This window comes from Bos mutus, chromosome 2 (genome assembly GCF_027580195.1).
Source record: "Bos mutus isolate GX-2022 chromosome 2, NWIPB_WYAK_1.1, whole genome shotgun sequence".
NCBI lineage: Eukaryota > Metazoa > Chordata > Mammalia > Artiodactyla > Bovidae > Bos > Bos mutus.
In genome coordinates this window covers 104,182,988-104,197,155 of record NC_091618.1, presented here as the reverse complement: position 1 = coordinate 104,197,155, position 14,168 = coordinate 104,182,988, and the positions used below count along the sequence as shown (strand labels likewise).

General features: G+C 38.9%; 1 protein-coding gene across 6 annotated transcripts in view; it reads left to right on the top strand.

Annotated features, from left to right (window-relative positions):
• Window positions 1–14,168, top strand: part of GRB14 (growth factor receptor bound protein 14) — a 136,013-nt gene that overhangs the window by 76,336 nt on the left and 45,509 nt on the right. For all 6 annotated transcript variants that reach the window (XM_070357686.1, XM_070357678.1, XM_070357671.1 and 3 more), the window contains one exon: window positions 9,746–9,902. In XM_070357686.1, the coding sequence (XP_070213787.1) occupies window positions 9,746–9,902 (157 nt within the window). The remainder of the gene's footprint in view (window positions 1–9,745; window positions 9,903–14,168) is intronic.

Here is a 14,168-nt window from a genome sequence, read left to right as displayed (position 1 = left end):
TTGAAGGAGAGTTTCTGGGCCCCTCTTTGCCTGCAGACACGCTTTCTTCTCTTGGTTGGAAGCCTAGACAGGGCATGATTCTCCAGTGTCACCGATCCAGATTGTCAGGTGGGGCAGTGCTAAATCCCCTGCCATGCCAGGCTTGGGGCATTTCCAGTAGTGAGGCCACACTGGGCCTCAGGCCCTGATGCTAGACGGGAAATGAATTCATACAGCAAAAAGCGTCATCCTGGCTTTCTGAATTCATACGGAACTCCCAGAAGATCTGTATGGATCCCCAGCCACACAGATGCTTTGACTCTGAGTTAGTTCATCTCTTTATCCCAGCACGCACTCTAATGTTCCTGATAAAATGTAATAACCTCCAGATGTAACCAAGTTGAGGATTTTTACAGGGGTGGTGTGGGGATGACCCACCTTGTGACCCTGAGGGATTGTGAGCTGACATTTAAAGAGCCTGGATCCATAGTTACTTGATGGAAGGGCCTCATCAGACCCTGAGCTGTCCACCTCTGGTTTCAAATGTGAGAAAAAGAAAAAAAATCAAAATTTTAATTTGGTTAATAAGCCATTGTCAAATAGATTTTTCTGTTACTTGTAACTGAACTTGTTCCCAAATGATTAGATCACCATATGGTTATTTATCATTCTCTTACCACTTGATAATCTTATTCTAGTAAAACTTCTTTTTAAAACTTAATTATCTATTTCCAGCCATTGAAAAAAAGGTAGTTTGTCATCTGTGTATATTAAAAGGGATCCACTCTTGGGGTGCCCTCCTCGCTAGTTTGCACTGATGGAAACCAGTGTCCAGAGTGCTGGGCCAAGGTACTTCTTCCATAGGCCTCCCAGTGCCCATGCTTCCTTCCCTGGTCTTGGGAATTCGGCCTCTCTCATCTCAACTGAGTCTTCCATCTTCTGTTTCATGCATAGTTTTTGCCTTTTCAGTCCAAGTATCTTTGCTTATGATATTTGTTCCACCCATATGGTCTTTATTTTTTTCAAATTCTCACAAAGTCCTAGAGATGTCATCTCATCCACTTTTGTTGAGTCTGCCGATTTCTTGAAAACTTTGCCTGTGTTTTCTCTTTGGTCTCATGTGGGCCCTTCCTCCCCTAGAAGTTTTTAAACCCTGTGAGGTTTCCAAGCTACTGTTTTGGAATCCCTAATATTGTCTCCTACAGAGCTGTTCGTGATGGTATCAGTCATCACTGAAGGAGTGTTTACGCTGTGCTAGGCACTGTGCTGACTGCTGGAGGAACATCTTGGGAGTCACATACTGACATCATCCCTGGTGTCACGCAGCATGCTGAGTAGTAGAAGCTGATGGATAGTAACCACATGGTTGCACATATGCATACATGAAACAAAGGGCTGGGACCTACACTGGGAGGAGCATTGAAAACTTGCCCACAGAATGGATGGTTTATCTGAGGGAGGAGAAGCAGAAGGTGGAGGGACAGTGTTTTAGGCAGTGGTAGTAAAAGGTTCAAAGACCCCATGTCAGGAAGGGGCATGGCTGTTTAAAGAAACTGAGAAAAATATGATCAGAGTTAGAGAATAAGGGAAGGATCATGGGGAATAAAATTGAAAGGGGCCACCGGAGTATGAAATGAACCCATTTATGTCAGTCACTTGTAATTCTGATATTGGTGACAGTATTTATTTTGAGTTAATATCTGATAGCTAATTGAACATGTAATGCTCATGCTCAAATAAAATATGTTGTTGAATGTCTCATCTAATGACAAGAATTTAAGTCCCTACTATCTGATTTCTCCAAACTATGTACTGTTTTGCTCTTAATAAATATTTGACAGCTAGCAAAATGTGAAGGGTAGCAATAAGGAAGCAACAGCTTTTCTTGAACTGTTAGGATCTTTTGGAACAGTCTTTGTTTTTAAATATAACGTTTTGCTAGAGGTTTGGAAAAAGCAAGAATGAATATATTATTTGCCATTTCCTTCAAGGGAACACACTGAGCTGCTTAATTCAAAATATCTTTCTCTTCTTATCTTAGGACGTTGCGTTCCTTATTTAGAAGAATGTAAAAATCCAGGGCTACTCTGACCTCTATATAAAAATATTTCACTGTTTTAGGTACATTGCCTATCAGTTAAAAATAATGGAGAAAAAAAATCTGAAGCGTTAAAAGATATCTTTATAATCTGGCTTTACTTGGATGATAACATTTTAAAGAGCAGTGGAAATAAGCTTTACTTTGGGACCTAGTTGAAATCAAATTTCTATGGACTTTACCTTGTTCCTTATTTTCTATTAATTATATAAACATCATATATAATTAATAGGTACAATAAATGCATTTATCTTTCTTTTGAAAAGTTAGGTAATTTTCATTCTAGTAAGATCTTGGTATTGAAATGATAGTGTTTAACTTATATTTAATTAAATATTAAATGTGGTATTTAAGGGTGAAGTGAAGTCGCTCAGTCATGTCTGACTCTTTGCGACCCCATGGACTCTACCAGGCTCCTCAATCCATGGGATTTTCCAGGCAAGAGTACTGGAGTGGGTTGCCATTTCCTTCTCCAATTTAAGGGTACTTAATCTAAAAATAAAATTTAATTTTTCCCAAAATAGAAACTTTGACACAGAAAACGGCCATATCCAGTGGTCTTTTTCCTTCTCTTTTGCTCATTCTTTCTTCTTTTTTTTTTTAAAAAGGTCTCTTGCTTCATCCTGTAGATTCTTGCTCATGTAGTTATGCTTAGTCTGTGCTTGTTTTTTACCTGCTGAATGATTATCACCTTTTCCTCTTTTCTCTGAAGAAAAAAGCAATAAATGGGGGAAGGTTATCAAGTAGCTAGTTACTTGCCAATGGGCCCAGTGCCCCTTTCTGCTTTGTGGTATTGCCAAATGACCAGATGACAATCCTGAGTTTTTCCCCTTATTCTAGGATGAATCCAGTTTGGAAAGGAACTAGCCATCCTGTTCCATCACTTTCTTGAGTCTTCAGGAAGGAGGAGAAAGGCTGACTGCTTAGCCCCTTCCCAGGGCTTTCCTGAGGCTTCCCCCATAATCTGTTCTAAGAATCAGAATTTCCAGAGAAAATAACAGATGACCACTGTGTGTGCTTTGAGGGCAAAGCAATATATATCAAATTGACTTTCAACTTCAGTCTCTACTTTTTGGTGATAGTCTTCGTCTTATGTTTTAAGTCATTCATCTCTTTTAGTCCCTAGGCTTTCAGATCTTTTCTGAAGTTAACCATTTCTTGCTGTTTTTATATATTTGAACATTGTTGTGTCTACTGATGTCAAAATGAGTTATGTTAATTTTTTAATCTCTTGGCTCCACTTATTTATTTATGAAGGGCCAGTCTAGGGCAGTTGGGGTGTAAAGTATATAAACTGCCTTGATAAGGATGTCAGCCAAAACAGAGAGCTGCTCCATCCACATGCCGGCATGTCCTCTTGCAGGGGCTACTGGGTCTTTATATTACGTTTTCATTGCTGGATGCCACATGCTCCCAGAGCAGTTTAAACTGTAAACCACTCTAAAGGCCAAGGCTGCTCTGTCAGGATTATAGTGATACTTGAGGGCTTCCTCAACACAGCCTGTGTGTACATTGTTGGCTGTCCTCCGGAGCTCTCTCTGTTCATCCTGGCGGGATGTTATAGACAGATCTTATCAATGCTTGTCTTCTTGCTAATCAAGCGTTTGCTCATTGATGAGACAAAGACAGTTCCTGTTCTTCTTTAGGGTTCCAGGAGGATTTCTTCTTGCTAATATACAATTGCAAATGATCTCATGGATCAATTGATATGACTTCTTTTTATCCTATTTTTTTTTACTTTATATAGAAAGTTGAGGATTTGGGCCACTACAAGGACTTCCCTGATAGCTCAGCTGGTAAAGAATCCGCCTGCAATGCGGGAGACCTGGGTTCAATCCCTGGGTTGGGAAGATCCCCTGGAGAAGGAAAAGGCTACCCACTCCAGTATTCTGGCCTGGAGAATTCCGTGGACTGGATAGTCTACGGGGTCGCAAAGAGTCAGACACGATTGAGTGACTTTCACTCACTCACTCAATTAGAAATGTACAATATCCCTTTATTAAATAGCATGATTATATGATCTCCATATCTCTCTGTTTTTATCTTTCAGTATGTGGAGGAAATAGGATACCACTGTTTAGCTCTAATAATTCTTAAGAGCAACTCTGCTATTTGGTTTTTGTATGATCACAAAAGTTTGTACCTTAGTTTAAATCTGTAGTAGTCATGTAGTTTCACTTATGACTTGATATTTTCTTAAATGTGAAAGTTTAGTGTAATAATAATATTGACAAGGGGCATATTCAACCTACTAAAGAGTTAAGGGTTAAATTATCTTTCCCCTTTTCATATATTTCAAGGAGAAATAAGTAGAAACAAAAATGAGACATTTTAACAAAGCCTCTCCATTGGTAGTGTAAGGAGTTTTTCATACATACTGAATAGATCCGAGAGATGACAGGGACTGTGGAATATCAACCAAAAATGTAATTTTATCCTTCATAGATAAATGTGTATTTTGGACAAATGTCAGCATTAAATGGAACTATTTTTTTAAAAGAAGGATTTGAAATGAAGTTCAAGCAAAAATATTGAGTTTTTCTTCTAACAAGTGTTATTTACTTTAAAAATGAGTACATGTACTTATTCCAGAAATTTAAATTGGCCTTGTCCTTCTAAATTTATGTGTCTCAATTCTTGGCAACTTTATTTTTTTAAAAATTTGTAGCAACGTCAACTGAAGAGATTAATGGCATTTCCTGGTTGGTTAGATGTCATTTTCGTTTTCCCCAACATTTACCTCTTGCTCTGTTTTTGTTCTCTTCTTAAATTTGGCTTAGACTTCAGAATATCTCCAGATTTTCATTTCGTAGTTCCTCTGATATAAACAATAGAGCATGAAAAATAAGAGGCATGCTCCGTTATCCTACGTGATGGGAGTTTACTGTAAGAAAGCATGGGGGTAGTCAGGAAGTCCAGGGAACCTGTCCAATGGCCACTAGCTTATTCCCAATCCCTCGTTCCCTGGCATGGAGTGGGCAGTGGCCTCTGAGGGTACTGAAATGGCGCCTTATCATTGTTTCACATGAAGGAGCAGCGCCAAGTCAGATCTTCTTGTCCTCTCAGGATTGGTCATCTTCATGTTGCTTTTGGCAAATGCTCCCACCACTGCTTGGCCACAGCAGCATAGTGGACGGCATCTCTTAGCACCTCATCAATTGTGTGACGCTGAGATTTGTCTGAAGGCATTGAAGACACAGACATAAGAACAACAGCCTACCCAGTTGCAATCACAGGAAACACTGAGATTCCAAATAGATCTTGGGATCTTAGTGAGCCACACATATTAACCCTAAAGTAAAGGAATTGAATTGAGGGCTCAGCCACTTGCATCTGATTTTGGCAGTGTCTCCAGATTTTTATTTCTTAGTTTTTCTGATATAAAATGACCTTATAGCTGCCTCAGTGACTTCGAAACTCAGAACTGTCAGCTGATGGCAATATTGTCAGTTCTTACCTAGGATTATTTATAAGAAAAATAGAAGAATTTTAATTTCCCAAGCATTAAAATTTGATCAATTTATACTTTTGCAACAGAAAAATTTTTCTAAATTAAAATTTACAAATATGCATTGAGTATTATGTGCAAAACATTTTGCATGGGTACAAAATTCATTTGTTCCAAAGATCTTTATTAAGCCATACATTTACTTGCACTCAGTCCCTGGGATATCATGTCAAATGGTGAGTAAATAGAGATTTTCCTTAAAGGAGCTTACTAATACAGTTGAAGAGAAAGATATTCAAATAGAAAATTATAAAATAAGAGTACTGAAATGGGCACATTACAAAGCCAGGGGCAGTCAAGGAAGACTTTCTGGAGGAAGTGCTGTGGAAATTGGAGCCAAATGATAAGTAGGAATTTGCCAAATAAATCATGTTGTTGGTGTTTGGAGCAAATATTTCAAGTAGAGGATACCTCATGAGCAAATAGAAGAAGTAGCAAATATATATCATATTTGTCTAAGGTCAGAGTGACCTGTTCCATAGGCTGACTTGCTGGGGGTATGCATGCTGTGAGGGGCTTCCCAGGTGGCTCAGTGGTAAAGAATCTGTCTGCCAGTGCAGGAAATGTGGGTTTGATCCCTGGGTCGGGAAGATCCTCTGGAGAAGGAAATGGCAACCCACTCTAGTATTCTTTCCTGGAGAATTCCATGGACAGAGGAGCCGGGCGGGCTGAAGTCTATGGGGTTGCAAAGAGTCAGACTCGACTGAATAACCGAGCACACACATGCAGCTGGGTGTGTGCTAGAGTTTGAGCTTTGTTCCCTGGGGCCCCACTTCCCTGGTTCTGTATTTCACTTCATCTTTCAGACTTTTCTTGACTCTAACTCACCATTAAATACTGGAATTTCTCAGGGACTTCTTTGGGCTTTGTTTCCTGGGGCCCCACTTCCCTGGTTCTCTATTTCACTTCATCTTTCAGACTTTTCTTGACTCTAACTCACCATTAAATACTGGAATTTCCTAGATTCTTTTTTCCCCTCATGCTTCTTCCTTTTTTCCCTTGGCTGATATATCCATGTCCACAAGTTTGTTTACCACCTATAATCTCAGTGATTCTTAAGTCAGTTCTGAGCTTAGGGTCTTAACACCCCTGTTATGACCACTGTGTTTACGACTTGCTTCCTTAGGACCATGCTCTCTGTTTGCTGCTCCTGCCACCCCTGATTCTCTTAATCATTAGAACCTGCCAAGTTTTTGCTTGCCCCAGGGACTTTGTATGACTTCACTTCTCTTATCCTGAAATGCTCTTACTCTTTTTGCCTAGCTACTGCCCACTCCTCCTTCAGGTCTTAGCCTGAATATCACTTTCCCAGGGATGTCTTTTGGGCTTCTCCTAATACCCATTTGATGACTGAGTAACATACTGCATTTTTAGGTCCTACTTTCTAATTATTCTTTTGTTTTGAATACTGCTTTCCCCACTGTGCTTCAGCTCTCTGAGGGCAACAGCCAACTCTTTCGCTGACGTACATGTGCATGCTCAGTCACTCAGTCGTGTCCATCTCTTTGCGCCCCCGTGGACTGTAGCCTGCTAGGCTCCTCTGTCCGTGGGATTTTCCAAGCGAGAATACTGGAGTGGGTTGCCATTTCCTTCTCCAGGAGATCTTCCTGACCCAGGAATTGAGCCCACATTTCCTATGTATTCTGCATTGACAGGTGGATTCTTTACCACTGAACCACCTAGAAAGCCAGCCTTATATTAAAACACTTAGCAGAGGATTTGCACTTTGCATGGGGACTTTGCACAATGAGCTGCTTGGGTTAGGACAATGAAGAGCCCCTGAAGAATTTTAGAAGAATGACCTGATATGATCAGCTATTAGAAAGTTTATTCCTCTAGCAGTATGGAGGAGTTAGAGAAGGTCTATGGCTAGAACAAGGGAGATAAGTAGGTGGATATTACCACTAGAAGTGTACACATAGCACACATATGATTAAAACACAAAGACTTCAAAATTACTTGGTCCAAGGGTTCAGGGTTATTCTCAGGACTCTTTCATCTCTTGGTGTGATTTATTCCATATGGGACCCTATTTTTCCACAGTCTTTCTCTTTGTGAACAGTAGCAGCCACACCTATCCCTGCCCAGTGGAAAAGAAGACCCACTTTATGAGTCCAGATTGGCCCTGATCAGCTCTGATTAGGTCATGTCCCCATCTCTGAAATAGTCATTGTTGCCAGGGAAACTCTGGGCATTGATTGATCCATCTAGAAAATATATTCTCTGTGGAGCTGAGGCAATCATGCAGGGGTAAACTGGCTCTAAAAATTTTTTCTTTAAAAAAGACCTATTTGTAGCATTTGCCATATTCTTGAGTATACATTCTCCCACCATGGCTGATTTCAGGATGCCTGGCTGGCCGAGTTCCTGAATGTTTAACAGTCAGCTGTGACGAGCAGTTTCCAGCAGCTCCACTACTCTGTCGCTGAGCTGAAGGCAGAGCTGCCAGCATCACAGAGACTGATGGCACTGCCTTCCTAGGCAGTGGTTCTCTAAAAGCCAATCAAAATGCCAGTTCAATGAGTCAGTGCCTGGTGGCCAATCCAGCCAGTAAGACTGTGCATAACTTATACTTTGGTGTCCTTATTTTAAGAATTTTTTTTAAAGTTCTTATGTCATTTTCTTGAATAACATTTTTAAGCACCTTATAATACTCCATTTTATGAAAGTACTATGGTTTACCACTCTTTTATTGTGGAATATTTAGGTTGATAGAACATACATAATGCTTTGCAGGACATGTCTACACCTAAAGCTATTTTCTCCACATTTAGGACAGATTTACTGAGATAGTTTGCCTAAATGAAATTACTAAGTTGAAGAAATAGCCTCTCTAATGCTTTTGATACTTTCCAATAGATGTAAAAAATAGTTTTACCAATTTATAACACTCTGTCATTGTAAGAGAGTAACTGTTTCATTCCAGTCATTTTATGTAATTAGAAAAATAATCAATAGGAGAGAATTGATATATCATTTTAATTTTCATTTATTTGAATTGCTAAAAATGTTTAAATGTCAACATTTTTATAGCGAGAATATTTCTTATATTGAGTTTTCTTATAACATCCGGACATTTGTGTGTGTTGATCTTACTATACTATTTTCATAGGTATTTAGTTCATCATAAATAATTTAATTTATATTTGACATACTATAGTTAATAGTGGAAATTCTAGCATGTAGCACAACTTGGTAAATGTTGAAGGGAGTGCTGTACATGAAACTTTCTCTGATTCTGTTTATTTTGGGGGTGACATAAGCTGCTGTAATAGATAAATACAAAATCACAATAAGTTAGCAGTAAAAGTTAATTTCTTGCTCTTGTCAAAATTCCTTGCAGGCATTCCTAGTTGAACACCTTTTATGTCGTCATTCAGAAACAAAGCCTCCTTCTGTCCCATACTCTGCTCTCCTCTTTAGGTCTTTGTCAAATGGCAATCCACTCCAGCACTCTTGCCTGGAAAATCCCATGGACGGAGGAGCCTGATAGGCTACAGGCCATGGGGTCGCAAAGAGTCGGACATGACTGAGTGACTTCACTTTCACTATTCAGTGAGCAGGTGGTGTAAGAGAATGGAGGACAGTATGTGGGAGAGCTGTAGGGACTAGGCCTGGAAGTGTCACATTGCATGTACTTACATCCTGTTGACCAAATCTCAATCCTGTGGACACAACTACATGCAAGGCAGAAAAGAAAAAAGGATTTTGTGAGCATCTAGCCAGTCTTTGCCAAAGTTCCTATAAGCTGAAATAGAGAAATCTTTGCTGCTATTACAACTTGTGTATATCTGAGAATAAATCACCTGTGTTACTTGGATTATTTACAGATTAAAATGTGGAATGGACAATTTTAAATGTTGATAAGAGATGAATAGCTTTTTAGTAGATCAGAGTAGTGGAAATTGATATTGAATGGTCATTGAATAGCCTGACGTTTACACACTTAACAGATTGGAAGTGGTCGGACAGAGTGACTTTGACGTGTTATAAACAAGTCTTGGATGGGCACCATTTGCTCCATGTATAAGAAAATTAGATGTAAAATAGACTGTATGAGGAATTTGTAATTAGCTCAACCAATAAGTTCAATGACTTGTTAGAATGATATTTTAAACAGACTATTCCAGCTCTCTTTTTTTTTATTTCTACATACACAGGTAATTAAAGTATACAGTGAAGATGAAACCAGCAGAGCTTTAGAGGTACCCAGTGACATAACTGCCCGAGATGTTTGCCAGCTGTTGATCCTGAAGAATCATTACATTGATGACCACAGCTGGACCCTTTTTGAGCACCTGCCTCATGTAGGTCTAGGTAAGAACACAAAATCATGGCCATATCATTGCTTTTCTGTCCTTTATAATTTTGATCATATGGCAAAGGTTTGCTTCACTTATGGAAAGACAGAGGACAGTTATGAATCATCCTTTTCTTTGTGTTTAATTTTTGTTGGTGATGATTGAGAGAAAAATGAAGTAGCACTAGAATAGAAATAATAGGAATAAGAATAAAAAATAAGAATAGAAATAAAGATAGAAGTATTACAAATTTACCACCTCTCATTGTTTCCATAATGATCTATGGAAATTTGGGAGCTAAACCATAGAGTCTAAGTTGATGGAAAGATACATTGCATAATAATTTTTAGTTTTCTGGCCTGGAGAATCCCAGGGATAGGGGAGCCTGGTGGGCTGCCGTCTATGGGGTCACACAGAGTCGGACATGACTGAAGCGACTTAGCAGTAGCAGCAGCAGCACAAAGAAAAATTTTGAGAGGTTACTAAAATATGCTGTAATGTGAGCTACATTTTGCATTAATTATAGTACAGCCATGGGAAATACCCACAGTGGTGTTTCACTTTATGTGAGTGTATACCCTAAATTTTTCTTAAATAAATAATTCCTTCACATTTGAAAGTCATAAACATAAAAAATAGTCTTATTTTCAGTTGGAAATGCATCTCTGTATTGTGAACTTGTAGAGGCTTTTCCTCTCATACCTTTTAAAAACTTATAAACTATTTCCATTCTCCTGCTAGAATGGGACAGAATTTAACAACAATTTTGTCTCCCTTTTCTTATTTTTACAGATATTGCTGTTAAAAAACATATAGGTAGATGAAAAAGGAAGGAGTTTGTTAGGACAGTGCCATTTGATTCTTAGAGTTTTATATTAGTTTCCCTTGGCCACTGTGACAAATTAGCATAAACTTGGTGGCTTAAAACAACAGAAGTTTATTCCCTTACCATTCTGGAGGCCAGAAGTCTGAAATCAGTATCAGTGGGTTAAATTCAAGGTATCTTCAGGGATGAACTTCTTCTGGAGGTTCACGAAGAGAATTCATTTCTCATCTCTTCTAGCTTCTTGTGGCTGCTGGCATGCCTTGACTTGTGGCTGCATCACTCTACTCTCTACCTCCATGGTCACACCGTGCTCTCTTCTGTCCATGTGCAATCTCCCATTGCCACTGTCTTTTAACAGTAGCACTTAGGCTTTATGCAGCATAACCCAGGGTAATCTCTTTACTTCAAGATCCTTAAATCAATTATATATGCAAAGCTTTGTTTTTTATCATGTAAGGTAACATTCACAGGTTTTCAGGGATTAAGATATGGGTATCTATCACTTAGCCTACCACCAACTCCTTTGCATTATATATCAAACAACTTAGTAGTAAATCATCAAAATTATTTTAAATAATCTGTCAGTGACAGCACAGTTTGTTCCTTCCATTTGTTTAAAGAACTGAGAATTTTATACCTAGCTATGAGTGTCGTTCACTTTCTTGCATAGCTAGCTACTAGTATTATAAACATTTTCCTTTGTTTGATACATAGAACAAAGGAAACATGTTTCTGCCCAAGAGCAGTGTACCAAAGCAAGGTTCAGTTTGAATGAGAAGTTTGCCTTTGTCTTATGAAGTACAGTGGAGATGATGTTGGCAGAAAAGTTATGTTCTTAGGAGGAAGTGAAGTGAAGTGAAGTCGCTCAGTCGTGTCTCTTTGCGACCCCATGGACTGTAGCCTGACATGCTCCTCCATCCATGGGATTTTACAGGCAAGAATACTGGAATGGGTTGCCATTTCCTTCTCCAGGGGATCTTCATGACCCAGGGATCGAATCCAGGTCTCCTGCATTGTAGGCAGATGCTTTTACTGTCTGAGCCACCAGGGAAGTCCCTGTTCTTAGGAGGATCCATCTTCAAAAAATTCTGGAAAGTGATTGGTTCATTTAAAGTCCCTTGCATTCCCTAAACAGTTCAGAAAGTGTCTGTAGTACTCGCTGTTTGAAGATTGCTGTCCTAAGATGTGTCAAGACCTTGGGAGAGGACAGAGGGAAATCTGCAGAAAAGAAGCTTGGATAGTCCCCACAGGGATTCTGAACCCGAGCCCACCCTCCCACACTCTGTTTGAGAGTTAATGGGCCATAACATGTCAGCTGATCTTCACAGCTGAGCCTATTCAGTTCAGTTCAGTTGCTCAGTCGTGTCTGACTCTTTGCGACCCCATGAATCGCAGCACGCCAGGCCTCCCTGTCCATCACCAACTCCCGGAGTTCACCCAGACTCACGTCCATCGAGTCAGTGATGCCATCCAGCCATCTCATCCTCTGTCATCCCCTTCTCCTCCTGCCCCCAATCCCTCCCAGCATCAGAGTCTTTTCCAACGGAGCCTATACCTGCCAGGAAAACTCGAATCTTGCAGGTATGCTATACTGGTCTGTGTGACTTGCTGTCTCACCTTCATAGGCCAGAAAAAACCCAATGTATATTTTCTTCCTTGCCATTTGTAACTCATTTAACTTCTATTTATGATCATTAACCTCTTAGAAGTGTGGTGGTAACTCTCAAAAGGCATGCGCCATAATTCCAAACTATTTTGTTTACTTATGGCTTTTAGCAATATAGCTCTTAACTAACATAATATCTAATAAAAGTATTTTATACTCTTAACTTTTTCTCTTTGAGAGACTTTAAAAATCATTAAACATCTTTTACAGTTGCAGTCACTATGATTTATCCCTAACAAAGAGCTTGAAGTTCAGTAATAAAATCTACTCTGTAAATCAAGCAGCAGTGTTCATGGAGACCACTGCAGGTTATATGAGGAATAAAAAGATTTGTGCAAGTCTTTTAATGTAGAAGCTTAAAATGGAACATTGAGAATTAATTTGAGCTACATACTAAATTTAAACTTTTAGGCACTGAATAGAAATATATTTCTCCATTACTGTATTTTCTGGAAACTGCTGAAATAAAATCAAAGATGTGAGAATATTGTTTCATGGTTTCATTAACCAAGCATTAGGCCAAAGCTTATGAGAAAGAAATTGAGTCCCAAAGCTTTATTGTGTTCTTTTTTTTTCTCTTTGTTTTTACTCAGATAATATCTTTATACAGTAGAAAAATTGCAGACATTAATGCTATTGAATTACTAATGTGTATTAGATTTACCACCTTCCCTTCCTTTTTTTAAAAAAATCTACTGCTTTATTTCTGTAAGGATACACTGAGATGTCAGATGATAATAGTTAATGACTATCCAAATAAACTCTTGAGGAACAGTTTTTTCCTCTTTATTTCTTCCACTTCTTTAACAGTGTGACAAAAACAACTTTTATGGTGCTGTGGTCTTTCTCAGCATGAAGAGTAAAACCAGTGTGTTTTTGAATTGTATTTGTCAGGATGTAGCTTATAAATACTCTTGCAATATCTTTTCAGCCTAAGAGTGATATTAAGCAACATTTTTGCTATTTGCATGTTGAAATGAAAACAAGTAGAATGGAGTGTTTCCCCCTTAAATATGCTGTGCAGATGACAATGTCCTTTGTCAATAGAGTGAGGCCCTCACATATTGAACTGTAAATCTTCTTTGCGTCTTGTTGACTTAAAGAACCAAAGGACAAACCATTTGCCAAGACTTTGGTGACCAGCTAGTGAGCCCTGCATGTTGTTCAGGGGACATTGTTGACCTCTCTCTCTGATAGAAATACTGGATTTTCAATGCACAGAATTCTAAAGGTGAAGGGATAGTCTGTTATTTTTTAAAAATATTTTTAGTACAAAAATAATTAGGCTCACTGCCAATAACTTAGAAATAAAGATGTCAAGAAGTAAACAATGCTACTGCTAAGTCGCATCAGTCATGTCCGACTCTGTGCGACCCCGTAAACGAAAGCCCACCAGGCTCCTCTGTCCCTGGGATTCTCCAGGCAAGAATACTGGAGTGGGTTGCCATTTCCTTCTCCAATGCATGCACGCATGCATGCTATCCACAATTTAACAGCACTGAAATGTTTCTTTAGTTTCTCTATTTTGACATCTCTTGCCTGTGTGTTCACTTGTGTAAACTACCTTTCTATATATATGTGTACATTAAAACAAAAATCCTGAATATTTTCAGTTTTTTTTTTTTTTCCACAAAAACTAGGAACTCCCTTTGCCCGCTCTGCGTTTCCCAATTGCTTTCTTCCAATAGGTTAACAAATGTCGATTGACTGTTTTGCACAAGCCTGTTTTGTATATGGATCCTGGGGTACAGTAGGAACACAATAGACAAAAAGCAATGCCCTGATGAACT